Source organism: Cetorhinus maximus, chromosome 12 (assembly GCF_964194155.1).
Source record: "Cetorhinus maximus chromosome 12, sCetMax3.hap1.1, whole genome shotgun sequence".
NCBI lineage: Eukaryota > Metazoa > Chordata > Chondrichthyes > Lamniformes > Cetorhinidae > Cetorhinus > Cetorhinus maximus.
Genome location: NC_135890.1, coordinates 85,003,906 through 85,018,687, shown reverse-complemented (window position 1 = coordinate 85,018,687; position 14,782 = coordinate 85,003,906). Strand labels below are relative to the sequence as shown.

Sequence of the window (14,782 nt, the reverse complement as noted above, 5' to 3'; positions counted from 1 at the left end):
GAATTAGAACTTGATCATTTAGGAGTGAAATAAGGAAGCACCTTTTCACACACAGGGCAGTGCCAATCTGGAACACTCCCTCCCAAAATGCTTTGGGTGTTATCAAGTGAAATTTTCAAAACTGAAGTTCATGGATTTTTGTTGAGCAATGGAATCGAGGACAATGTTCCCTTTAGGCTGTTCCCAGGCTGCATAGCAACCTGACAGGCCCCGCATACCAGTTGCCCCCTAGAAGTTCCCATGTAAGAAAAACAAATAGCCCATGCACGCAAAAGAAATTAGAGGGTGGGTTGATCAAGGGATATGGATCAAAGGTGAAATTCCCTCCCTAACATCTGCCTTTCATCTCTTTTAAGACACTCCTTAAAACCTATGTCTAGGGTGAAGCTTTGATCATCTCCTTATGTGGCTCTGTGTCAAATTTTATTTGATAATTCTCCTGTGAAGCACCTTAGGACACTTTACTACATTCAAGGTGCTATATGAATGCAAGTTATAGCCTTGAATAATGGGAGACCTGAAGAAATACAAGGTTCCTTTTTAAACAAAATCCCATAGTAGCCATGTTGACTTAATTATAGTCATTTGATATCTGATGCATCGTATGCTGTTAGCTAACAAATGGAAAGAAGCAATTTTAAGTTTTGATAAATGGCTGTGTAAATAGTGATTAAAAATGCTACCAATTGAATTCAGAATTTTTATGAACCTAAAAGAGGGACAAGCTGCAGATATAGCTGCAAAATTCAACTATGTCAACTACTTTCATAAAGAGGCAGCTAAAGGGTTTAACAACCTGGTTGTTTTTATAGTGCTGAATGCTATACAAACATTAGCTCAGGTAATTAAAGAATATTGAAAAGAAATGGTTCCAAAATAGAGGCGAATGCATCGAAATGTGAAATTTGTCTATTGGAAAGAACCCAGAAGGAAAATCAGGAAGCAACTAAGGATGAAATCATTTAGACCACAGGGCTAAAAGGTTCTAGGAGAAGGTGCAATACTGTTCTTGAAAGCCTATAGCCTTTTCATTCAGCAAACTACATATACGCAAAGTATTATGAAGCATGACCTGTTGTTTGTATGCTTTGACATTTTAATGTTCATTTTTCAGATCCACCAAAGGGGCCTCCAGTCTGCCATGCAGAATTTTCTAATAACTATGTGCAGCTCTTTTGTTCTTGGACTGAAGGATATCCCTATCCCACATTTGCTTGGTCAAGTGAGAATCAGGACCTTGGACCTGATGATCACCCAAGTGGGCTACCAGGGTCAAATGATACCATGATACTACAAGTTAAAGGATCAGAAATACATGATGGTCAAATGTTTAAATGTGTGGCTCATCACATTGCATATGAACAACGGATGGAACAATCGTGCTCCTTGACACTGAGTAAGTAAAATTTTGTACAAGGTGCCATTAGAAGCAGAAAAATGTAATGAGAAGTTAGTAGTACAATGCTTTGGTTAATATAACAAAGTTTTTTGAAAAACAAGTTAATATATTTTGTAATGGTAAAAGTAAATTCATTTAGTAGTTCTTGACCAAATCCCTGATAAAACATTATGTAGCTGATATCTCAACAGCACCCTTCACATGGAATGGGAAGAGTAAAGTACAAAACTGAGGACCTCCAGGCCACTGCCCAGATACATGTTTTTGCTTTGGTGTTGAAGCTGTTATGATTGAATGGAGGTTTTTATTTAATACTGAGAGAAGTTATTCACCATTTCTAATACACAATGTGACCAGTATTTTTCTGGATGTGTAATGTCCTGTGTCACAGTAAATTGAATGTAAAAGCCAATCAGTCATTAAGAATAATTTAAAGCATCAATGAAATGCCCAGATATCAAGCTACTGTCTCTTACCTAATTATATATGAAGCAACCTTCTGTCTTTAAAGCAGATGGCCTAATTGAGGTGGAAACTGAATATTTTACATATGTGCTCTGAAACAGTGGCAAAACAGAGGCAAATCATATTTATAAAATTCATTTTCTTTATTTAGCTGAAGTCAAATATTTAAAAGTAAACTGAAAATTTCTCCCATTTAGCTATGTTTGCATTATGGCTGTTAACCAAAAAAATCTTTAAATTCCAATTTAATTAAGTCTTCTATGATATTGAGGACAGCTGAAGTTTATCACATGACATTAATTCTAGCAAAATCATGTGAGGCCAAAATTAGAACCCTTGCTGACTCTTTTTTTTATATAAAAACTTAATGTTAATCAATATTATCTTATTTGCTGTATCTACATTCCTGAAGTTGAACATAATCAATTACTAGATGCAGTTTATTAACATAGACTCCTCTTACAGTCCACATTCACTTACACTGCCCTGTTTATCCCTGATTATATATTCATCTATATCAGGCAAATGACACTTAACCATTATAAAGCAAATGTTTAAAAATATTTATCTTAAAATTTACAGTAGTTGAGTTTCAGCAAATGCTAGTTGTTTTTTTAAAGAATAACATGCACTCTTTCATGTCTTCATTTCATATTTTTAGGAGTTGATTTTCACAATTGGAGAGACAAAAATATTAAACTTGAGATTACACTTTTTTTCCCACTTTCCTTCCGTCCCAAAAATAGTTTTACAAATCCTGATAATGAGTCAATTAAAATGTAACTAGCTTAATATTTTAGTAAGAAAGATTGCAACATGTTTTGGGTGTTGCATGGAACATAACTCTGGTTTCGTTTCAGAGGCTCCGCTTCCTGAGTCACAACCTCTTGTAACTGGATACATAGGGAAGAATACAACTTTGATCTGTCACAGTAAGGAAGGAAATCCACCTCCCATATTAACCTGGTGGAGAAAGGACGAGACTGAAATTTTCTCCAGCAGCAAATATGTAATCTCACAAGAAGGTGTTGTTTCAAGCTTAACAATATTGATGTCCTCAAAAGAGCAGGATGAAGGAAGATACATTTGCAAGAGTGAAAATCCTCTGGGGATTAAAGAAGTAGAAATATGGATCTCATTTAACAGTGAGTTAATTACTGGAACTGTTTATTTTCAGATCAACAATTTAGGTTCGTGCTATAAGTTACATTGCTCATAGAATAGAATAATTTTACAAAAACTTGCACTTTTTAAAATAAAAGTCATTTTGTAGCCACTGCCACCCTGTCACTGATTTCTTTTGTGTGTTCTTCCTCTATACAAACAGCTAAAATCATTTCTGGACTAGTTGGAGGAATTACTGTCTTTTTACTTCTAAGTGCTGCAGCAATTCTTGGGGTTGTTCTGTATAGGAACTGGGACAAGTTAATCACCAGTGAGTATTGAGCACAGCCGTTAAGTTCAACAGCAATTCTTCAGTACTGCATTGGAATAATTATTACAGTGGAATTTCAGTAAAATGTAACAGTTTGTGAAATTTTCATACCAGAACCAGTTGAACTGGAGTATTCAGCATGACAATTTATTAATGTTATCCTTCTAAGTTTATCATGTTTAGGGAGACCATTCTGAGCTTGTATCATTTACAGGTGCTTTTACATTACCTGATTAAGTGTAGCACTTCTCTTCCTGGCTTTTTATACATTTCAGTAAGGTGTTAGTCTTTTGTGCTTTGCGGTATAATGCAAAGGATGACATTGGTGACTATTTATGTTCTTTATGTTAAAGTTTTAGTTTTAAATATATTTCAGGACATTAGTTTTTATCTGACCGTTGTACTTTAAAGCCTTAGATATACCTGTCTCCCATTTCATATCATATGGCTGTTATCAGGCTCAAACTGTAAATCAGTAACTTGCCTCTGTTTTAATAATAGGGTCTACACTTGCATGTTTAAGAAAGAGGGGCAATGATATAAGAAGCTTGTTTCTTTGGTTCTCTAATGGTATTGCTGCTTGCACAGTCTTGGAGTATGGGAGACAAACTTCCCATTTACTGCAGCTAATAGTCTTGCCTGATCACAGTACTTTCTGCCGTTAGTGCCCTTTTGATGTGAAGTGAAATACTGATAGTGGGAACAATTTGAAGTATAAACACTTTACCACCATCATATAGTAATATAATGTTGAAACATTGTTTTGGTATCAAAAATATTGGTTTTAGATTTTTTTTAACACATTGATATCAAAATGCTAAAAGAAACTGGGAATATTACATTCAATTATTATGTTGATTGTAATTGTGAATACGACAAAGTAGCGAATATAATTGCAGCAAGAATTTCTTTAGATTTGACCACTATTTCAAGCCCCATCAATCAATCTGCAAGAACCGTATACGCCAATGAAGTTTTGTTAAGAGTTTTAGGTCACATTGTGCTTTGCGACTGCTGTTCATGTTTTATCAGGACACAAGGTCTGTTGGAACAGATTAACTTCTCAATTTTTCCACCTTCCAAACTGATGTGTTTAGCAGTAGTGAGGCACTCTTGTGAATCAGCCAAGGACAACAGAACTTTGTTAACTGTGACAGCTAGCTTTAGCAATAGTCCCTATAAGCAGCTAATCAGGAATAGGAACAGCCGTTCTCTTTTCTGTACCATCAAAATACCTGTTCATTTACAAGTATTCATTTTAGCTTGATAACCTATATTAGGATTCTGTTAATCATTGTGTTGTTAGCCTTCCAATAAGTAATCTGACAGCTAATACAATTTTATTGGGGCTTGTCCCAGTATGGAAAACGGTTCCTGTAATGTTTGCACAAATCCAAATTTTGTCAGTTCTTGGCCCCACTGTGAAGACAAGTACTTAAGTCACAGAGATGGGCACAGTCCATCTAACCAGGTTATTGCATTTCTTCTTTTTATTTGATGAGAAATGGAAATCAAATCTATAAGCAATTAGTTTTCTCTGAAGATGTTGTTCATTTAACCATTAATAGGCTGATAGATTTCTCTCGCATAATTTTGAACTGCACTGTGAAGTAATGATATTTTGCTTTACAATTGGACATCATCACTGCTAAACTTATGATTTTTACTTTTTTTTTCAGGAAGTCATTTTTGGTAAGTAAAACTGTCCAGGATTGAAATCTTTCCTATAGATTAAATTACTTAATATAATTGAAACTACTTGCAACCCCGAGGATGGGGGAGGGGGCAGGGGAAGTGAATTTTTTTTAAGTTTTTTGATTTGATCTGCATTCAAAGTAGTGCTGCAGTCACATCATGCTGATTTCTAAAGCCATAGTGGTTTGAAATGGGGTTGGTATTTTAGAGAAGAAATGCTGAATGAAAATATGAAAATCGCTAAATGAAAATGCCATGTGGGAGCATTAAATTCTCACTTGCTTATTTTGCTTAATTCAAATTACTGGACAACTCAAAGAAATTAGCGTAAAAACAGAGCTTCTGCAAGAGTGGTGTATATGATTTGGACTTGGGCATAGGAAGCTTCATTTTCAAATTTACTGACTAATGTGGGTATTTGATGAACAGTATGGTAAACAGTAAAATACTTGAGGAAGAATGGTTAGTGAAATGAGCAATCAGGCAGTAAATGCAATTTAATTCAGAAGTGATAGACTTGGAAGGAGAAGCTGGGAATGGAAGTATGCAGTCAATGGAAGGAAGTGGAGGAGCAAAGAAACGCAAAGGAGAAATTACATAATTTTTTGCAAGTGTAGCCAAATAAACAGGTCACAAGCACTGTTTTAGTTATTTAAGTTGGGGCATAAAGTGTAAGGGTAACAAGGTAATAAATTTGTACAAGGCAATGGTTAAGTCTTGTTTAGAGTAGTGTGTGTAGTTTTTGGTGCTCCATTACAGAAAGGCTCTGAAAGCCACAGCATGGATTCTCAAGGATGAACAGGAATGAGAAACTGTAGTTGGGCTCTCACAACTGTCCTAGTTGAGGCAAAAACTCCTGCAAATTTTAAAAGGAAACGATCCAACCAAAAAAGTCAAGGGAAAGATTAGTGAAATATCTTCATACAAAGGATTGTTGGAGCTTGGAATGCTTTGCCATAGGAGGTAGTTTTGATGCAAAAACCACTTCATCAATCAAGGGAGGAATAAACAAACTTTTGAATCAGATGAAAATAACAGGGCTCGTAAGGAAAGAGCCAGTCAGTGGAATTAGTTTTGGATTCTTCTAGCAAAGCGTCCACAGAGGTATGGTGGGCTGAATGTTGCTCTCCTGGATTCTAAATTTTAAACTTCAATTCTGTCTGCTTTCTTAAAAATGAAAACTAATATATGGTTTATAATTGGGTTATTTGCTTATAATGGCTGAATAAGTCAATATTGCCCTTAATAATATGACATTCCATTATTTTTATTGGTGTTTTGAGGTACCTACTTCTGTGAAACTTGAAGATCAGTGACATTAATCATAAATCTTCGTTTCCTATTACTACAGCAATTAACCTAAGAGCATGCTTGAGGTGTTTCTTCAAGTTCTCATTACTGAAGCATTAACAGATACAATCTTGGGATCAAGAAAGTTTTGTGCTTTCCTCAAGAAAAACATAATTTTTAAAGCATGAACTGGGTCAAAATAAGTGAAATAGGTGCAAATAGTAGGCTCAAGGCATGTTTTGCTGGATTTTAATAACTGCTTCAGGACCCCAACACTGGTACCAAATAGGGGTCCCAAGCCCATGCTTGCTGGCAATGAGACTGGTGGCCCAGTCTTCCTGGAGCCACCCTCCAAATTGGCCACCTCTGTGCTGCCATTCTTATTAAGAACGGTGGGTGAGCTCCTAATGCTGCCAGCAGCAATCAGAGGGCTGGCAGCTCTGAAGCCTTGGCAGCCTCACCGGGAGACAAAAGTGCTACTGAGACAGTTTGAGGACCATGGAGGTGCCTCAACATGGTGGTATCCTTGGAAGCAAGGATATAAATTAGGCCCTTCAGAGTGGAGGATGAATTGTTTGGGCTGCTAGTGCGGCCCTTCCTGCCCACAGCCTGCTTTGTGGAGCATGGATCTTCCAGCTCCGATGGCCACCCCTGGCCTCCCATGAGCACAAAAGGCCATTTGAGTTGGTGAGCTTGCAAAGTCATCCCTAATTAAGCATCTTAATTGTCTGTCCACTTCCGTGGATTGAGCAGCAAATCCTACTCCAAGCCTGCCCTTGAGAAAGTTCGTTGATGGTTGAAATGCGTTGGAGCACTGTCTGTTCATGGCTCCTTGCTATCTTCCTTGCCACCTCTGTCTCCAATCCCACCATCATGGCAATGGGAAAATTCAGCCCATTATTGCCTGGCTCTTTGAGCACTAAAAATATTTGTGATTGTGGAGAGATTTAAACCATTGTGTTAGTTGAATAGATGGTGTTGGGAAATGGTGGGGTTTAAAAAAAACAGCGAGCAGTGGTGATAAAGCTTTTAACTTAATGGTACTGATATAGTGTTTCCCCTAAACTAAATCCTGGAAAGAGAAGATTGCAGCTCATAATTTTCAATCAATATTGTTGTATACAAGATTGTCACACTTATTTGCTTAACTCTAGAACAGCTTTCTCTTGCCAATAACTTGTTTTGATCGCAACATTTCTTGATTTATAGGCAAACGGGTTCTACCGTTTTTACCCTGGTGGACTCTGAGGAAGAGAATGACTTTGTCGATGAGGATTCATCACGAATAACCTCTATTGTTAATCATCAACCTGCCCAAATGATGAACGGTCATACTTCTGGAGAAGGTAAATAACCTTTGAACTGAATGATGTGGAAATGCATCCAAATTTTTTGTCTGTGCCAGTGGCATAGCTAAAACAAAGTTCTATTTTTGCTCAGTTTAAAGTATATTTACATTGCAATTATACAATAACTGCTCGTATTACTTTTGCCCATGGTTCAAGCATGGACAAAAGAGTTGAACTCCCGAGGTGAGATGAGAGTGACTGCCCTAGACATCAAGAGAGCATTTTACTGAATGTGGCATCAAGGAGCCCCCGCAAAACTGGAGTCAATGGGTATCAGGGGAAAGCTCTCCAATGGTTGGAGTCATACCTAGCACAAAGGAAGATGGTTGTGGTTGTTGGAGGTCAATCATCTCAACTCCAGGAGTTCCTCAGGGTAGTGTCCTAGGCCCAACCATCTTCAACTGCTTCATCAATGACCATCTTAAGAAAAAGGTCAGAAGTGGGGATGTTCGCTGATGATTGCAAATGTTCAGCACCATTCTTGACTCCTCAGATACTGAAGCATTCCATTTCCAAATGCAGAAAACCTGGACAATATCCTGGCTTGGGTGACAAGTGGCAAGTAACATTCGTGCCACATAAGTGCCAGACAATAACCATCTCCAACAAGAGCGAACCTACCCCTTGACATTCGATGGCATTACCATTGCCGAATCCCCCAGTATTTGCATCCTGGGGGTTACCATTGACCAGAAACTGAACTGGACTAACCATATAAATACTGTAGCTACAAGAGCAGTTCAGAGGCTAGGACTCCTACAGCCTGTGACTCACCTCCTGACTCCCCACAGCCTGTCCACCATCTACAAGGCACGAGTCAGGAATGTGATGGAATACCCTCCATTTGCCTGAATGAGTGCGGCTCGAGCTACATTGAAGAAGCTTGACACTAGCCAAGACAAAGCAGCCCGCTTGATTGGCACCCCTTCCACAAACCTTCACTCCATCCTCCACCAACGAACAATGGCAGCCGTGTGTACCATCTACAAGATGCACTGCAGAAACTCACCGAGGCTCCCTAGGCAGCACCTTCCAAACCCACGACCACTACCATCTGGAAGGACAAGGGCAACAGATAGATGGGAACACCACCAGCTGGAAGCTCCCCTCCGAGCCACTTGCCATCCTGACTTGGAACTATATCGCCGTTCCTTCACTGAGTCAAAATCCTGGAACTCCCTCCCTGGCAACACTGGGCGTACCTACACCACAGGGACTGCAGCGGTTCAAGAGGGCAGCTCACCACCACTTTATCAAGGGCAATTAGGGATGGGCAATAAATACTGGCCTAGCCAGCAACGCCCACATCCCGTAAATAATGAAAAGATATACTTATGTTTTTAGCAAGTTGCTAAAGTAGTGGCTATTTGTAGTAAATATACGCCATTGATCAATCTCTGTCATCTTTGATTGTGTAGTATTTTTTCCAAAAACATAAGCATAAGAATGATCAACCTGGCTGACAACAACATTACCAAGCAATGCTTTCCTTCCTTGCAGAGGAAGTGAGCTGGAATGCACTTGGTTTACTTTGTAATTCTGTCAAGTTATCTGGTGTACTTGGGTAATAGTCCATGTGAAATCTTGTAACCAAGTCATGAAACAAACTGTTTCAATATGGAGAATCTCTCTAAAGGCCAATACCCTTAACGAGGTTTCGCATCCACAATGGACAGTTACTTATTGTTTAAAAAAAATGCTTGAATCCATGAACAATGAAGCAGAGTGAATTGTTGTATAAATCTGTGCCCTACCATGCATGCGGTAGAGAGACTGAATAACTTTTGCCTTTGAGCTAAATTCAGTGATAAATCTTTCTTCTGGTTTGAATTGTTTTGGCATATTTCCCTGAAGGATTGCTTGTTGAGTTGTATACAGTGAGCACTGCCAGATAGAAAATTCTCTGTTCCTGCCTGCTTTTATAAACCATGAATATTCAAACTAGTAAGCATAGTCTAACGCTAAGAATCAATACATTTAAGTGCAGAATAGCTAGAAAACTGACGATTGGTCATTCCTGTTTCTATAAGGGAGTAAATATTGGTGCTAACTGATCCTTGGATGCAATGTAAATGATTACACTCTAACGTTTGAGCATTGAGCAATTATCTGATCAGGGCTGACAAAAAAAAAAAATGCCTTTCCACACAAATGTATTATAGGTTGCCAGCCAAAATGATAAAAAGAAAACATTATCATACTAAGGGAGATCTTATGGCACAACGGGTAGCATACCTGCCTCTGAGCCAAATGGTCCAAGTTTCAAATCCCACTCCAGGATTTAATAGTCACAGAAGATGCGTTCAGGTTGTTTATTAACCTGCAAATCCTTCCTTCCAATTTTTTCATATGGGATGTGTTTGTCACTGGCTAGGCCAGCATTTATTATCCACCTCTAATTGCCCTTGAACTGAGTGGCTTGCTAGGCCATTTCAGAGGGCATTGCTGTCGTTCTGGAGTCACATGTAGGCCAGTCCAGGGAAGGAAGGCAGGTTTCCTTCCCTAAATTACAGATGGGTTTTTCCAACAATTGACAATGGTTTTGTTTTAATGGTCATTATTAGACTTTTAAGTCCAAATATTTATTGGATTCAAATTCAAAATGGTGCTATTCAAACCTGGGGTCCTCAGAGCATTACCCTGGGTCCCTGGATCACCATTTCAGTGACGATACCACCAAGCCACTGCCTGCCTATGTAGTAAGAGCAGGAGAGATCCCTGGTCAGCCATCCTTGATGCGGAGTGGCGCCCCTCAAGCTGTAGCCTCTGTCTTCAGGCAAGCAACCTGTTCTAGGAGGAATAAGTTATGGAAACAGGTGTAAGCGTCTGTGTCGTGTGTCTCTAGATGCAGGAAGGGAATGAGTATGAGTAAATATTATCATACTAATTACTGATAAGCTGCCAGAAGGTGCCATTATCTCCATTGATACAATCCCATTTTAAATCCTTTTTAACGTTAAATATTCAATGATTTCAATAAAATGACACCAATTCTAAATTTATACAGCTCTCAAAGGAACAGAACATTTGACTGTATATTTCTGTTATCTCTTATGTATTAACTAAATGATGATCCATTTCAGCATTTTCATTTGTGTTTCTGCTGCATGACTTGTGGACAAATTATTATATTAGATCTTTTTAAAATAAAGATCCAGAATCTCTGCCTGGGAATTAATTAATTTATAGATTAATCAAAGATTTCTGATCTTTAAACCAAGAGGACAAGTGAATTGATATCTGGAGCACCCTTGGGATTGACCATCATGCTCCCTATAGCCTATTTAATGAGACTTTGGAGTAAGTTGTGAACTTGTGCAATGGTGATCTGATTTGGTTTATACACTTATGGCAAATATAACCTAAGGTTTCTGAAGAATCCACATTCATGTCTTGCCAACAGCCATTGCCATTTTTAGAAAATATTTTAAAGATTTACTTTATAAAAGACTCTAGGTTCAGCTGTTTGTATCAGAGGTGTAGACTGACATTGTCATCCATAGCACTTTTAACTGCAAAAGCATGAAGATGCATGAATCATGCATTAGTCATGGAATTATATCCAATGCTTTAGAATTCATTATGCTGTGGGCATCTGCACAACTTGAGACTATTTTATTACATTATTATTTTTTTACTGTTAAACCATGAATTCAAATATAGGGCAGAATTGTCTATGCCCACTGGCCTTCAGTCGTGTGAGCGGACAATATGGCGAGAAGGCCAAAAATCAGTTTCACGATGTTGTGAATCCAGTTTGAGATCATCTGCTCAGCCCATCAATGGCGGGCCGTGTTTCCCGCCATTGAACGTCGGGAGCCTCATTGTAATACATCAGCATATCATTGTAAGGCCAGCCCACTGGACTCATTCCACCTCCCGCCCCACACCCCACTGGATCGTTTGCCCCACGCCAGTGTGTGTCTCAACAGCATATAAAAGATGTGCATTTGGCAGGCTGCACTTTGAGGGGAACTTGGAGGTGAGTGCATAGTAACGTTGCAGAGCACTCGCGAGGGACACCTGTTGAACTTCAAGGTTGACTAGATTGACTTCAAGGTTCACTAGATTGATTCCAGAGATGCGGGGCTTGTCTTATGAGGAGAGATTGAGCAGTTTAGGTCTATACTCACTAGAGTTTAGAAGGATGAGAGGAGATCTAATTGAGGTATATAAGATGCTAAAGGGGATAGACAAAGTAGACGTGGGAGCGGATGTTTCCCCTTGTGGGGCATTCTAGAACAAGATTTAGGCTAAGGGGTGGTAGATTTAAATCAGCGATGAGGAGGAATTACTTTTCTCAAAGGGTCGTGAATCTGTGGAATTCACTGCCTCAGTGCAGTGGTTGCTGGGACGCTGAATAAATTTAAGGAGAAGATAGACAGATTTTTAATTAGTAACAAGTTAAAAGGTTATGGGGAGAGGGTGGGAAATTGGAGTCGAGGCCGAAATGAGATCAGCCATGATCGTATTGAATGGCGGGGCAGGCTCGAGGGGCTGAATTACCTCCTCCTGCTCCTAGTTCTTATGTTCTTATGTTGAGGCGACTTTAGGGGTGGGGGCAAAGGCCACCCTGTGGTTGAGGTGACTTTGGGGGGCGGTGGGGGACGGAAAGGCTACCCTGCAGTTGAAGGTAGCACACAAACACGTGCAGGATGTGGGAGGGGTAAGGGCAAGGTAAGTGGCCACACATTAAGGACACCTTGTAGAAAGTGACCACTCCTCTGCAGCTGAGACAGTTCAGGCGCAGCCACATTGATATGATTGGAGTCAGGCCTCTAGCTTCTCTGCCCATTCAAGCAACGCAGAGGCATCAAAGTGCCACCAAGTGCTCCAGAGCTTTTCACACCTTGGGCACAGAATGCAAATTAATGAGAGTTTTAGTGGACTGCAGTACAGTTGGACGACTGGGCACGTTGTACAATCTCCTTGCTAAAGCTAGTCGTGGAGCAGTCACTGGTGGAGGCACTCACAGCCCTTTGCCATCCCGGTTTGGACCAGTCTCCCCCATGGTTCAAGCTAACGGCGCAGCCTCTCTGCACCGGGTAGGAGAATGCCTGAGCTGAGAATACAGCATGCAGTCCAGTGGGCAAAGCTGTGCTCTGTCAGGTGGAGTGTGGTGGAGGAAGGTGGGGTCCATGGTGTTAGAAGCAAGGTACTAGCATGGATAGAAGATTGGCTGTCTGGCAGGAGGCAGAGAGTGGGAATAAGGGGGTCCTTCTCAGGATGGCGGCTGGTGACTAGTGGAGTTCTGCAGGGGTCAGTGTTGGGACCACAACTTTTCACTTTTTATACATTAATGATCTAGATGAAGGAACTGAGGGTATCCTGGCTAAGTTTGCAGATGATACAAAGATAGGTGGAGGGACAGGTAGTATTGAGGAGGCGGGGAGGCTGCAGAAGGATTTGGACAGGTTAGGAGAATGGGCAAAGAAGTGGCAGGTGGAATACAACGTGGGGAAGTGTGAGGTCATGCACTTTGGTAGGAAGAATAGAGGCATGGACTATTTTCTAAATGGGGAGAGAATTCAGAAGTCTGGAGTGCAAAGGGACTTGGAAGTCCTAGTCCAGGATTCTCTTAAGGTTAACTTGCAGGTTGAGTCGGTAGTTAGGAAGGCAAATGCAATGTTGGCATTTATTTCAAGAGGTCTAGAATATAAAAGCAGGAATGTGCTGCTGAGGCTTTACAAGGCTCTGGTCAGACCACATTTAGAATATTGTGAGCAATTTTGGGCCCCATATCTCAGGAAGGATGTGCTGGCCCTGGAGAGGGTCCAGAGGAGGTTCACGAGAATGATCCCAGGAACGAAAGGCTTAATATATGAGGAACGTTTGAGGACTCTGGGTCTATACTCGATGGAGTTTAGAAGGATGAGGGGGGGGATCTGATTGAAACTTACAGAATACTGAAAAGCCTGGATAGAGTGGACTTGGGGAAGATGTTTCCATTAGTAGGAGAGACTAGGACCCGAGGGCACAGCCTCAGAGTAAAGGGAAGACCTTTTAGAACAGAGATGAAGAGAAACTTCTTTAGCCAGAGAGTGGTGAATCTATGGAATTCATTGCCACAGAAGGCTGTGGAGGCCAGGTCATTGAGTGTATTTAAGACTGAGATAGATAGGTTCTTGGCTGGTAAGGGGATCAAAGGTTACGGGGAGAAGGCGGGAGAATGGGGTTGAGAAACTTATCAGCCATGATTGAATGGCGGAACAGACTCAATGGGCCGAACGGCCTAATTTCTGCTCCTATGTCTTATGGTCTTATGGGTGTCGGGCAGCCATTCAGAGCTCTAATCTCTGGCCATCCAAGTGGTGGCCAGCACTTTCTGGGATGCATTAAGGGGCCTTCAGACTTAACCAAGAGAGGTTCTTATTACACCCACGCTAATCCACACATCTCTCTCTTTCATCCTGCAGGTGGAATACATCAGGATCATGGAGCCTGGTGAACTAGCTGTATGCCTCGTGGCATTCAGAGAGCGAAGATGACGGAGAAGATGGCGACTGAGGAAGAAGGGGCAGCTGGGGCTCCCTCACACGCAGCCAGAGAAACATCGAGCTGTTGCTGGTCAGTGCCTAGCTAGACCCAGGCTCTATAGACGCCGCCTTTAATTTCTGCAGATGACCAAGAACCAGTGTCACCGTAGACTGCGCATGTCTAGGGAACTGGTCGGTCACATCTAACAGCTACTTCAGGATTCGGCGCCACGGGGACATGGAGGGCATCCGCTGCCAGTGGCCATGAAAGTGAGAACAAAGCTCAATTTCTACGCCAGTGGCTCCTTTCGGGGCTCCACAGGTGACTTCTGTGGGGTATCACAAGCCTCCACCCACAAATGTATCCATGAGGTTCAGGGATGCCATCTTTGCGAGGGCACACATCATTTCACCTGGGACCAAGAAAGCCAGGATGCAACAGCAATTGGATTTGCCCAGATCTTGGGTTTCCCACAGGTGCAGAGTGCCATCGACTGCACTCAGATCTCCGTTGCAACACATGGTCAACTATGTCAACCATAAGACATTCCATTCACTGAATGTGCAGCTGGTGTGTGACCACCAGAAACACATTCTGCAGGTCTGCGCACAGTTTCCAGGGTGTGTGCACGACTTCTACATTCTCAGTCAGTTACAGATCCCTGGAGTCTTC

At 40.9% G+C, this 14,782-nt stretch overlaps 1 protein-coding gene across 1 annotated transcript in view; it reads left to right on the top strand.

The window, feature by feature from the left end:
* The window catches only part of vsig10 (V-set and immunoglobulin domain containing 10), a 38,602-nt gene that overhangs the window by 6,543 nt on the left and 17,277 nt on the right, over positions 1-14,782 (top strand). Inside the window, exons 3-7 of the mRNA XM_078554030.1 lie at positions 1,115-1,396; positions 2,725-3,009; positions 3,192-3,299; positions 4,979-4,991; positions 7,494-7,630. Coding sequence (XP_078410156.1) covers positions 1,115-1,396; positions 2,725-3,009; positions 3,192-3,299; positions 4,979-4,991; positions 7,494-7,630 — 825 coding nt within the window. The remainder of the gene's footprint in view (positions 1-1,114; positions 1,397-2,724; positions 3,010-3,191; positions 3,300-4,978; positions 4,992-7,493; positions 7,631-14,782) is intronic.